Here is a 13101-nt window from a genome sequence, read left to right as displayed (position 1 = left end):
GTTAAAGAGTTTTTCTTTAATATTAGCGAAATTGTGTGAAATTAAGCTGGCTGATATATGCTTTTTTTTAAATGCAACGTGCAAAAAGATTATTTTTAAATTACTGGTTACCAACAAATTTCCTCGATGAATTTTGAAAATGGGAACATCCTATGGCCTTCTCAGGACAATGATTTTCCTTCGTTAAGTTAGTTGAAAAGCCAATGTTACGATTGAGTGTTTATAGTCAGCTGTCTTTTGATATATCGGCATATATTATTAAATTTTGCATATGTATGATCGATATATTTTACTTGATCGACACTGTTGCATTTCATCTCCTAAAGCTGGTTTAAATCAAATATTTCGTTAAGAGAGAGATGTGCTCTGTGCGGCCACGGCCTCAGTGCACTTTTCGCTCTGCAGATGTAAATGCAAGTCAACTTCTCTTGGCACTTGGCCTGGAGCTGTCACATAAAAAGACGACACGAAGGAAGAGGAGTGGAGTGCTGAAGCAGCGGAAAATCGATTTTTATCCTTAATCCGAACGGAAGGAAAACGATTTGCGTAAGGAAAGTCGCGGTGGTCGTCAGCAGTGCAAACCCCTCGAAAGCAACCGATAGCACCTAGTTCGAGCGCATTGGCTTGCGAGCCGGTGCATCTTGTTGGGTAAGTTCATTCTACATAGTCATCGCTACGCCCGAAGAAAGAGGCGAGGAGCGTCATCATCATCAGTTGAACTGCAGCTACATCAGCATAGTAGGCGGCGATTTTCTGATTCTATTTTTCCGTCCGGACGTTCAATGGGAGGACGAGTAACAGAGACATTTTCTGGGCGTCAATCACCAGCGAAGAGACAGATAGCAGCTCTGTAGTGTAGTTTGGGGTGTAGCTGTGCGTGAGTGCTGGTGCGGACATAATTTCCATTTGCAAAGTGAAATTCCTCTGGGGGTAGTATGCCGTGCTGGAGCCTGGGTGTCGCTGCTATCGGGCAGCTTGGGGTTGCAAAATATTGCTAGGTCTATTATCACAACGCGAGCTATCATCTTTGAACCACGAAGCCTAGAGTATGCGTGGTGATGTGCACGAACCAGAGAATATAAAGGCCTTTGGTTTCAGAGAGGAAGCTGGAGGGTGAAGTGAAATGCTAGAGCAACGGGCTGTGTGTTGTGGAAGCGGCGGATACGTCAAGAGATCTCGTCTTCAGCGGCGACAGCGTTGCCAACGTTATTACTTCTCCCAGGGAGTATAGGGTCCAGATTCATCGCCGTTCTGTAGCTAGCCCTACAGTGTGTGTTATTGTTATCAGATAATTGAATTAAATTCTTCTCCCGCGAGCGCTGGCCGGAGCTCGTTAACTGCAGCGATGCTTGAATTAACAAGAAGCGAGTCTGGATACGTTAGACGCGATTGAAATGTTGGTAGCGAAGCCGTTGTACAAGAACTTTCTCCAGTATGCACAGTGATTACGCTAATGTAGAAACCAAGGCAATGAATGCCGTACGCATGTTTGATGTTGTGACGATTGATTTTTCAAGATCATTTTCACTCCGCAATGAGTAGAGCAAAGATAGCACGTTTAAAGGTCGAAGATCATCAAGAAGGTTGTATTTTTATGCTTCTTTATTGAGTGTTTTTTTTATTTCAACAGGAAACAGTGCCGTTTAAATAGCATCCTATGCACCGATGCTCTTCTTGGTGTGGTGAAGAGTCGGATAGCAAAGCATTTAGTAGGCGACAATCATACGCAAAGTGACGACATCGACGACGTGGTCATTTCCGGTCGCGTAAAAACTAGTGATTGCGTTAGCCAGCGGTGATAATTTTGTCGGGAAAGAGATCTTGGGTAAAATAGTAGCAAGTGTAGAGGAAGCGAGTAAAAATTATTTATTAGTATCGTGTACAACATGGCTCCGGTTCGAGGAGATGGAATGCGCGGTTTGGCGGTGTTTATCTCGGACATCAGAAACTGTAAGTACACTAAGGCGGTTGACCTCTTTTACGTGTACAGACCGTGATTTACTGTTTCATTGACTTACCATTTCAGGCAAAAGCAAAGAAGCGGAAATCAAGCGCATTAATAAAGAGTTGGCAAACATTAGGAGCAAATTTAAAGGCGACAAAACTTTGGACGGATATCAAAAGAAGAAGTATGTGTGTAAGCTGCTCTTCATTTTTCTTCTCGGTCATGACATCGACTTCGGTCACATGGAGGCGGTCAATTTGCTCTCTTCCAATAAATACTCAGAGAAACAAATCGTGAGTACCTTTGAAGCCACATGTCCTTTGTACATGTCCGTCGGAGTGAATGGAGCTGTGCTTTCTTATATTTTCGCAGGGGTATCTGTTCATTTCGGTGTTGGTCAACACGAATAGCGACCTGATCAAGCTTATTATCCAAAGCATCAAGAATGACTTGCAATCGCGGAACCCGATCCACGTCAATCTGGCTCTGCAGTGCATTGCAAACATCGGCAGCCGGGATATGGCCGAAGCTTTTTCGAATGAAATTCCTAAATTGCTCGTATCCGGTGACACGATGGATGTGGTAAAGCAGTCAGCGGCACTGTGTCTGCTCCGTCTGTTCCGCACCTGTCCGGATATTATTCCTGGCGGTGAATGGACCAGTCGCATTATCCATTTGCTGAACGATCAGCACATGGGTGTGGTGACTGCAGCGACGAGTCTGATTGACGCGCTGGTTAAAAAGAATCCTGAAGAATACAAAGGCTGCGTCAGCTTGGCCGTATCTCGGCTTTCCCGCATCGTGACGGCGTCTTACACCGATCTGCAAGACTACACGTATTACTTCGTCCCGGCTCCGTGGCTGTCAGTGAAGCTGCTTCGCTTACTGCAGAATTACAACCCGCCGACGGAGGATCCAGGAGTTCGGGGTAGGCTGAACGAGTGCTTGGAGACGATCCTCAACAAGGCGCAAGAGCCGCCGAAGAGCAAGAAAGTGCAGCACTCGAACGCGAAAAATGCGGTCCTGTTCGAAGCGATCAATTTGATCATTCACAACGACAGTGAGGCGAGCTTGCTGGTGCGCGCCTGTAATCAGCTGGGCCAGTTCCTGAGCAACCGCGAGACGAATTTACGCTATCTCGCACTAGAATCAATGTGCCATCTGGCTACTTCTGAGTTCTCGCACGAGGCAGTCAAGAAACACCAGGAGGTGGTGATTCTTTCCATGAAGATGGAGAAAGACGTGTCCGTACGTCAGCAGGCCGTCGATTTGTTGTACGCAATGTGCGATCGTTCGAACGCCGAAGAAATAGTGCAGGAGATGCTGAACTATCTGGAGACTGCCGATTATTCCATCCGGGAGGAAATGGTACTGAAGGTTGCCATCCTGGCCGAGAAATACGCCACCGATTATACCTGGTACGTGGACGTTATCTTGAATCTGATCAGAATCGCAGGCGACTATGTGTCAGAGGAGGTGTGGTACCGCGTCATCCAGATTGTGATCAACCGCGAGGAGGTGCAGGGCTACGCCGCCAAGACCGTTTTCGAAGCGCTGCAGGCCCCAGCGTGTCACGAAAACATGGTTAAAGTGGGAGGTTACATTTTGGGCGAGTTTGGTAACTTGATTGCGGGAGACTCGCGATCGGCGCCGATGGTGCAGTTTAAGCTGCTCCACTCGAAGTATCATCTGTGCTCGTCTATGACGCGCGCGCTGCTCTTATCGACTTACATAAAATTCATAAACCTGTTCCCGGAAATTCGCGGGACTATTCAGGATGTGTTCCGGCAACACAGCAATTTGCGATCGGCGGATGCCGAATTGCAACAACGCGCGAGTGAGTATCTTCAGCTAAGCATCGTTGCTTCCACCGATGTTTTGGCTACCGTTCTCGAGGAGATGCCCTCGTTCCCGGAACGAGAGAGCTCCATTCTAGCGGTGTTGAAGAAGAAGAAGCCGGGTAGAGTACCGGAAAATGCGGAAATTCGCGACAACAAGAGCCCCGTACCGAACAGTCACAACGCTCACAATAATGCTCAAACTAATCACACATCAAGGTACAATTAAAAATTGCTTTTCATGTGTACGAAAAATTTAAGTTGCCCTTTTAATTTCCTTCCAATAGTTCCAACAACGCTAATGCGAGTTCAGATTTGTTAGGACTTAGCACTCCACCGGCCAATCAGTCTGGCACATTGATAGACGTGTTGGGCGACATCTACAGTACGACTAACGGAAACAGCAATGTGGTCAATAATTCCAAAAAGTGAGATTAATTTATCCGCACCATCGATGTGTTTGCGTTTAAACGATCGTTTTTTCGTAGGTTTGTCTTCAAAAATAATGGAGTTCTGTTTGAAAATGATTTGCTCCAGATTGGAGTGAAAAGTGAGTTCCGTCAGAATCTTGGTCGCTTAGGATTGTACTATGGCAACAAAACGCAGACAGCCTTGCAAAACTTCGTGCCCACGCTGCAATGGTCGGCAGAAGATGCGCTTAAGCTCAACGTGCAGATTAAGGCAGTTGAACCGACGCTCGAAGCCGGGGCACAAATTCAACAACTACTGACTGCAGAGTGCATAGATCATTACCTTGGCGCACCTTCCATAATAATTTCATTCCGTGTAAACGGTGGGGCACAGCAAAAAATTACGGTCAATCTTCCATTGACGATCAATAAGTTCTTCGAACCAACCGAGATGAATGCTGAATCGTTCTTTGCGCGGTGGAGAAACCTTGGAGGGTACGTAACATGCCATGTTCGGTGGTGTTGTAGCAATAATTTATTAATTATGATGGTGTTATTTTTTTTGGTACAGTGAGCAACAGCGAGCACAACGCGTATTTAAGGCTCAACAGCCGCTTGATTTGCCAGGAGCACGGAACAAACTCACTGGCTTTGGCATGCAGCTTCTGGACAGTATCGATCCAAACCCAGATAACATGGTCTGTGCAGGAATAATTCACACGCAAGCACATAAAGTGGGATGTTTGCTTCGTTTGGAACCGAATAAACAAGCACAGGTAAGGCTGTTATGGTAAAACTTGTTCAATTCAATCCGTATAAAAATGTTGTATGATTTTTTTGGCTGTTTAGATGTTCCGATTGACCATTCGGTCGAGCTTAGAGGCAGTAACGCAAGAAGTGTGCGACTTGTTGGTGGATCAATTCTAAATGAAGCAACATTTCCTCACATCGTCGCATAATCCGGTAGGTATCACATTACACTGTTGTGTTAGAAAAAAAGGATCGTCAATCCGCAATTTCAAAATGAAATCGCGAAAAAACGATAATGTTTCCTCAATAATGTCCTCAACAAGAGGGTATTCGAAAAAATAGCGCCTCTATTGGTGGCAGGAAAATAATTATTCGATGATTAGTGAGGGCTAACAACGTCCTTAGCATTATTTCCGTATTGAACTGAATCGATACATTAGGTGACATCTAAGATTCGTTAACTTGATGTTAGTCCTCTATTCGCGGAAACGTCTCTTGTTTAGTGTTTGAGCGAGTAATGAAAGATTCATTGTAAAAGGAACTGCACGTACGTAGCGAATGTATGTACCAGCTTGGCAGATGTTTGCAAATGAATAGGAAGGATAGGAAAAACAAAGCTTGGCCAGTTTGAAAGTAACTAAAGTGAACTAAAACAAGATAATGAACTATATTTAATATTACTTACTGAGCCGAGTTTTTGTCTACTATCACAGGCAACCGTGGTCTCCTGTCTTATTCTCTCGGCAGACGATATTAATGCTTCGTATGTTTTGTTTTATTAAGCAGCAATGTTACTCGGAAGCTATGGTGTTTAGTTTGCGATTGGATCGATGATTTGTTTATCCATTGGGGCTTGCGCGAATCGAATGGCCATTTACGGCCAGACAACGATAGAATGATGCAAAAATATTACGAATTATTAAAGCTTACTACATGATACCCATTCGAACTTAAACTTACAATTCCAAAATGGACGAAAAGGATGCGAAAGATAAATGAATATGGAACCAAACGGACGATGAATCGTGTAAGAATTGATGTTGAAATAATAGGGCAAGAAGGAGATATAAGCTGTAATCTCATTCACGACGTTTAAGGGCGTATAAATGACAAAAATAATCCGTATATTATGAAAATCCACAAGCGACATGAACAGGAAAAGAACCTATCGCTAGAATTAAATCGTAACATCGAAATTCACTATTATGAGGAGGGCCAGAGAGTAAGCCGGTTAACTATCGTAACAGGAAAAAAAACACGGACGTGCTAAATCATTGTAGATAAATTGCAACTGGAACTGTTTGCAAATGTTGGTGTAATTTACGTGAACCATAATTCAGCAAATACTTCAAAGAAAAACTATTAGGAAGAGCAGCGTTCGTAGCGTTCTTATCTCAGATGCCAGTAGGTCGTTTTGCCTGCTACTCAAAGGCCGGGACATACTGATACTGATCTATGTTAAATAATCCAAACGAAAAGGAAAACAAAAGAACCACCATAGCATAACTTTTTAACACATTTGAGTTGCACAAACATGATCAAACAACGGTTTTTATGATGCTTTGGATTGGAGAATATTTTTTTAGAGGACGCATTTTTTTGTTATATTCATTCTTTTGCGATTAATTGCCATGCGATAGACTGGCCGTGCAATAGTGAAAATCGTTAAACAGATGCATCCTTCATATGATGGACGGGTTTTCTGGTATACTCGCATCCATTTGAAGATTGTGGAATAATGTAGAAGGAATCATTAATGGAATTATGTTTTAATCGTTGCAAATATACATATATGAACTAAGTAAACTGTACATTATAGAACGTTGTATTTAAAAGGAAGAGTAAACTGAAAAAGATGATAACGTAAGCATCTTTGTCGTGTGGGATATGGCTGGAATGAAGGGAAAAGAAGATGATTGATCTATATTATGGCCGGAAATGCCGTAAAATTAATCTACTCTTATGCTTTGATGCGTATACTCTACTAAGAAAATTGTGAAAGAACAGTACTTGAGTTTTATTCATCACAGCTAGTGTAGAGCAGCTGGAGTACAGCCCAGACTTGATTGAAGCACGCCAAATTTCATCCGTACTAGATAAATTGTTTATTTTCCTTTTCTGGTAGAAAATCGCTAGTCTACGTACAATATATTATATTAAGCTTAATATACGTAGGCGTATTGGCTGGAGGACATTCCAAAACAAAAAAACAAAAACAGATGCAATGAAATAAAATCTTTGTACACTGCATAAACACATAAGCAATCGACCATTAGTAACGATGTTCAGGCATGGAGAGGAGCTTAATAAAGGGTGAAATTGTTATTCGATGTAAAGGAGTGCAGAAGCTAAATACACAATTGCCCCCCTTACAGTCCCGGTGGATATCCTGTAAGACTAAACGGACGCGTAGGATCAATAGGGCGCTGCAAGAATCAAAGTAACGACAGTACGGGAAATTCTTATGGGCTATTCGGCCCTAAATCATGGTCCCCTCGGCAAAATGCATAACGCTAGATTAGCATTAACGAGTTGAAGAAATCTATCAGTGAACAGAGGAAAAAAACTTGAGCATTCATACCGAAGATGTGGCATGATATAGTAGACCATCATTGCGGCAAGTGTGGCGGTATGAATTCATCGATGGAAAAAATAATAATATATTGAAAATATACACATGTTATTGAAGCTGAATTCGTAGTATTAACATTTTCGTTGCGACATACAACGAATTGTTCACTTTATTTTAAACCCGAAACGAAAACTTTAAAGGCACACTGGTCTAAACATCGGGATGGGACAGCTGCAGCTTAACGTTGATGTTCATGGACGACAACTGGGATACTAGAAGTTTGAAAATGTAGGGAATTTCTACTTGACCTATCTCCTTGTCATCCTCGCACAGACGGCAAGTGGCTGGTGTTTGCTGAAATTCGTTCGAATTGATGGCTAACCTTTTAGTGACGCTGTCCATGGGCCCTAGCAGCGTCCCACATCGACCGCAGATCAGGGTTGTTACTTTGTCCGAGCCGTGAAACAGCCGATCCTGTAACAGGAAGGACGCACCGTGCGAGATAAGCCCATCTCGCTCCATCTCTCCAAACCGAACGCCACCTCCTTTTGATCGGCCCTTGACCGGTTGATGCGTCAACTGATCGATTGGTCCGGTCGAACGGACCTGCCACTTGTCGCTGACCATGTGGCGTAGGCGTTGGTAGTGCACCACCCCGAAGAAGATGTCTGCCTTCATCTCCCGCCCGTCCACTCCGCTGTACATTCGCTCAGTTCCATAGTAATCATAACCGGATTCCTCCAGTAACCGACCGAAGTAATCGATTGCAGTGTTACTCTCATCGTACCGGAAGGGTGTCGCGTCGTGCACCAGCCCATGACAAGCAGCCGTTTTGCCGGCCATGGTTTCGATCATCATCGCGATCGTCATACGCGAAGGAAATCCGTGCGGATTGAAAATGATATCCGGTATCATGCCAGACTCGGTGAAAGGCAAATCGATTGCCGGCCACTTTTGCGAGCAAATACCTTTTTGACCAGCACGGGATGCGAATTTGTCACCCACATTGGGATTGCGAGGAATACGGTACGTTAACACCAGCTGTTTCATACTTGCGGCCGATGCGTTCCTTATCTTCCCGCAATCAAGCGGAGAACACAGTTTCACGTTGTCCACGATGGCATCTTCCGAACTCTTGTAATAAACCACGTGGTATTTGTGTATGTTAGTATCAAAATAGCAGTACAGTGGAGTTTTGTTACTGAGCTGAGCGCCCTGGAACGGAAGACCATCATTGTCGAGAAATGCGTTCAGTGTAGCATCCTTAGGATTGCGCGCGAAAAAACTTTCTCCGGACAAGGTGATGGATTCACTCTTGTAGATGTTTCCCGCGGCAAAACCGCGTTCGTACGCCGATTTATTGATGATCATGGCATCCTCCATGTCGTAGCCTGTGTACGAGACGACAGCAACAATCGCATTCGTCCCCATGGCGTAGTTGTCCATGTTGATGTTGTCGTAGTGAACGGGCCGGAAGAGAGGTGTTGCAGGTGTCTGCAGACGATACATTTTAGCGATACATTGCTTATTCCAGTTGTGACATGGTGTTCCCATCGTTTGCTTGCCCATTTGACACTGGTACATGTTTCGAGGTGACTGGTTGCAGTCGGGCATTGGAATCAGTTGGGCTAAGTTGCTTAGGAATGACGTTTTGCTAAGCTCCATATGCGTGGTAAGGTTCGGGTATGCTTCATTCGCCGACACACAAATATCTAGGTACACCTGTTCAAAAGTTCCGATAAGTTCGGTCTTATTGCAGAGCAGGTTCTTTACTGGGCGCATCATACGTGCAGGTCCGACGAACAAAAACAACCCAGGATATTGTCCTCCTTCACGATTTGGCACAAAGGCGATCTCGGTGGAATTTGGGATAGTAGTTCCGTCGATTTTCAACAAGCGTAACTTATGAACCACTTGACTGGCGCTGGCCGGGGGCAGCCAGCCTATTATTTTGCCTTCTAGCATCACCACATAATGCTCCTTTGTGGAAGGTATACTAGACAGGCCGACGGGCTCCATACCGAGCGCGATAAGCGTTGTTTCGATGTTGGCCACCTTAGTGGGGTTTTGTGTGACTGAAACGATGCAATCCGATGTCAAGTGGTTCAGCAATCCACAGGGCTCACCGTCAGGCGTGTGTACGGGACATATAAAACCCCATGCATCAGGAAGCAATTGGCGCGCTTCCGTAGAACGCATGGTTTGGAAGAAAGACCCACGATGCACTGCTCGAAAGTGAGACATGTATCGCATCCGGTTGATGTTTTCTGCCATGATCGCTAGTCCACTGCCCTGCATCAGTCCCATTGCAGATGCGTTCTGAATATTGCCAGTACTGAGAAAATTTGTCATTCGAGTTTGGAAACTTGAGACATTCTTCAACGCCATAAGCATCTCGTTGGAAGTTACTGTCGGAGAATCTGTCTCGGGACACAATTTTAACAGGCTGATTCGTGTAAACAACAATGTAGAGATACACAGTTCTCGTAAAAGTTTTTGATAAATATGTCCGCTAAGCATGAGCTCCTGCATCATTACGATGTCCAGCGATTCCGCGCTACAACGACCTTGTACGACTGCAAAAAGCTTGTGCATCATATGCACTAGCAGGTTGAATTTGTCCTCGTTATTCTCAAGGTGAATGAGAATACAGTGGTTCAAAAGAAAGCATCCCGCTTGCTCATCCGAGAGCCACTGAGGCATGTTGCATAGCAAAAGACCCCTTCGAAACAATGAGCCCAAAAATATCCTGCATTGTTGCGTATTATGCAAGTTTTCCTGGTGCAGCTCACGCAGCATATTCATGATGCATCTGGAAGTACACATTTTTAGTTTAATCTTGCGTTAAAAGCTATAAATCTCTCATACCGTTTGTAGTATTGATCATCTTCAAAACCTACAATCAATTTTCGATAAATTTCATTGTCCGAATAATTGCAGAGAGCTTTCAGCACCATGATGACTGGTAGAAACGTTAAAGCCTTATGAACGTTTATCATCAATTTCGCCGTGCCAGTTGTTAAGTAGTGCAAGACGTTATTCTACAAAACGATCGCTAGAATTTTTTGCTAATTTGCCATTTTGCCAAATCTTACCGTTGAATGTTGATCCTCTCGAACGCAACGCATGAAAACTCCTAGAGAGCTAAAATCTTTGCCTCGATCTTTCCATCCATTTCGACTGACAGCAACCGGATAGTTTCGACGGGACATAATAAGCATACGCACCATCTTCTCATTGCCTCCGGCTATAAAATAACCACCCCATTCGTCTTCATGCTCTCCACGTTCGACCAGCTCCGCAGGAGAAAGGTTGTAGAGATTACATGCCTTCGACTTCAGCATAATCGGTATACGACCCATTTCACGTGTTATAGTTGGCTGAGGTATGCCATCGAGCTGCCAGTCGATCATTATGGTACACATTCCATTATACGTATCTGATTTTTGGCGACATTCGCTTGGAAAAATGCGTTTATCTGCCACGTTAATATCATCAAAATTTATAGTCGGTTTTTGAATGCTGATATCCGTAATTTGCATAGTAATTCGATTTCCGTTCGGAAGCTGAAAACTTGCCGGGTCCAAATAGTGCAGTAAATCTACAATTCCCTCATCCAACATGTAATTGAAAGAGTCGATATGAGGGCGACCGAGGTTTTCCAGAATCTGTTATATGTATGTATATTTATATATTTATATGAAAAATATAGTTACTTCATATATTACTAATATGTGTTACTAATGTATTCTATGGTTGAGAATTCATGCGCAACTTACGGGATTCTGTTTTGGTGAAATTTCCTTAAACGAAGGTCGTAAATTGGTCAGCTCTGGCAACTGCTTCATTTTGGCAGGAATTCGTTAACTGGCTGAAGAATCCTGCACGATGCCTCGAAATGATGCTCAAACACGTGTTTTTGTTGATATGGGGTTGTTTCCTCCTAGCCTGCAATAACACAGCATGGTTGTAGAGTTTTACTTACTAGACCAAGATAACGGATGGCTCTGCCATATTTTTAATAGTTGCGAAATATTTACATGATAATATTCAAGAATAACGAGGAGAAACAAAACTTTTGTCTAAAAATTCACTCACTTTTGATCAATAGAGCTACCGGCAACAGTTTCGCGCACCACACTTGCACCACTTTTGACATGACATAAACATGACATGAAAACGTCATCTGGTATTGAAAACTGAGTTGTCAACTGAAAATTCGATATTCGATGATATTTTATATACGTTACATTCGATGATATTTTATTTACGTTATTTTCAAATAATTTATTAGTAATTTACAAACTTTTTTCTTATTTTCTCGAAAAGAAAACATGGTCGAACTGATAATTATCTTACTTTTACTAACACAAAGAGGTTCGCTAGTTGTATAAATTATCAAGCCCCTTGCTTTCCTAATTACATGCTCGATGAAAAGAGCAATGGATAGCATACACAACATAAGAGTGAATTTACATAAACCGTCCTGAAACATAGCATAGCCAGATTCGCTGCGTTGAGAGCATAACTGAAAGGTTTAATAGGCTGTAGTTTCTTGATTTTCGTCGTCAATGAGCAGCTCGTCGATCTACTTCTATTTCGTTTTTTTTCACTACAAATTCTCTCACATGTTTGTTCCATTATTGATGTCATAATTCTATATCATTTTCTTATATTTAAAAAACTAATTTGAAATGCCTTACCACATACGTAATCATGTCAAATTATGTGGTATGTAATGATTGTTCGGGATTACAAACCATCTTCATCAAGGCACTGTGATCGCCGCTTGGAGCATAGTGCTAATGCTCATAAATGCTGGTAGATGAATATCATGCGCATTCCACTCTTTTATGATTGATGATTTATATCAATAGTAATAAAACGAATAAGTTGAATTTAGATATCCCATGTAATAATGTAATGTTTAATTGGAATACAAAAAGCATGTTATCTTCGTATCGAATACCGTTGGTGTAGTATTGCACAATAGTCGGTTTAAATGTCACATGTTAAATAGACATAAGAACCTCGTTAGTAGCATACATGCATGCTCCTTTGTCGTTACATCGGTAGCTCGAGAGGCAAAGCATAAGAAAAGAACGCATTGGTAATTCCTTTAGACTGCGCTGGATTGCTTGCTGGCGTTAAAGAAAAATGATAACTGCGATGATATCCGATTCCTGCTGGAGGCCAAAAGGTGTTTGTAATCATCTGATGGTCCGGAGGGTACGCATGAGATTATAAATTAACCTCTTGGCTCGGAGCCACGTTAACTGCTTTATTATGAAATTAAAATCACCTAACCGCCGGCGAATCAGCAACGGTGAAACGTTTCCGTATGCTTGGAAACGTCGACTGAGAAGCTAGCTTGAATCGTTCCACCTTCACCTATCGCGGGCATGAGGAGAGATGGCATAAAACAAAACAAACCTTCGTGGGACCAAGGAATATATTCTGCTAATGAACTCCTTCGCCATATTGACGATGATGGGTGGAGGCAATTTTCTTTATGGAATCTCTCGTTTCATTCCATCTCGACCGGCACCCCGCAGAAAAAGCTGACGAGGAAATGCTCGAGGGTAA

General features: G+C 43.0%; 2 protein-coding genes across 2 annotated transcripts; one reads left to right on the top strand and one right to left on the bottom strand.

The window, feature by feature from the left end:
- The first annotated feature begins 1750 nt into the window (after positions 1–1750).
- Positions 1751–5120, top strand: LOC128723274 (AP-2 complex subunit alpha). Its single transcript, XM_053816995.1, has 7 exons — positions 1751–1950; positions 2027–2238; positions 2318–4002; positions 4071–4211; positions 4272–4688; positions 4765–4969; positions 5043–5120. Exons 1-7 carry the CDS (start codon positions 1887–1889, stop codon positions 5118–5120), a joined length of 2802 nt encoding a protein of 933 aa, XP_053672970.1. The 5' UTR covers positions 1751–1886.
- Positions 5121–7701: 2581 nt separating this feature from the next.
- LOC128725971 (DNA-directed RNA polymerase I subunit RPA2) lies at positions 7702–11372 on the bottom strand. Its single transcript, XM_053819746.1, has 4 exons — positions 11295–11372; positions 10611–11183; positions 10384–10556; positions 7702–10327 (listed from the first exon to the last, which is right to left on the bottom strand). The coding sequence occupies exons 1-4, from the start codon at positions 11361–11363 to the stop codon at positions 7726–7728; spliced, it is 3417 nt and encodes a 1138-aa protein (XP_053675721.1). The 5' UTR covers positions 11364–11372; the 3' UTR covers positions 7702–7725.
- Between the last annotated feature and the right edge of the window lie 1729 nt (positions 11373–13101).

Source organism: Anopheles nili, chromosome 3, assembly GCF_943737925.1.
Source record: "Anopheles nili chromosome 3, idAnoNiliSN_F5_01, whole genome shotgun sequence".
In the NCBI taxonomy this organism is placed as follows: Eukaryota; Metazoa; Arthropoda; class Insecta; order Diptera; family Culicidae; genus Anopheles; species Anopheles nili.
This window is presented reverse-complemented; position numbering and strand designations above follow the sequence as displayed.

What these genes read in the sequence shown, in the direction of transcription:
- LOC128723274 (XM_053816995.1), top strand. Translation starts at nt 1,887, where the DNA reads ATGGCTCCGGTTCGAGGAGATGGAATGCGCGGTTTGGCGGTGTTTATC. An exon ending in CAAACTAATCACACATCAAG is followed by an intron (nt 4,003 to 4,070) that starts GTACAATTAAAA and finishes TCCTTCCAATAG; the next exon opens with TTCCAACAACGCTAATGCGA. An exon ending in CGGTGGAGAAACCTTGGAGG is followed by an intron (nt 4,689 to 4,764) that starts GTACGTAACATG and finishes TTTTTGGTACAG; the next exon opens with TGAGCAACAGCGAGCACAAC.
- LOC128725971 (XM_053819746.1), bottom strand. Translation starts at nt 11,363, where the DNA reads ATGAAGCAGTTGCCAGAGCTGACCAATTTACGACCTTCGTTTAAGGAA. An exon ending in TTTCACCAAAACAGAATCCC is followed by an intron (nt 11,184 to 11,294) that starts GTAAGTTGCGCA and finishes TACATATAACAG; the next exon opens with ATTCTGGAAAACCTCGGTCG. An exon ending in GATGATCAATACTACAAACG is followed by an intron (nt 10,328 to 10,383) that starts GTATGAGAGATT and finishes GTGTACTTCCAG; the next exon opens with ATGCATCATGAATATGCTGC.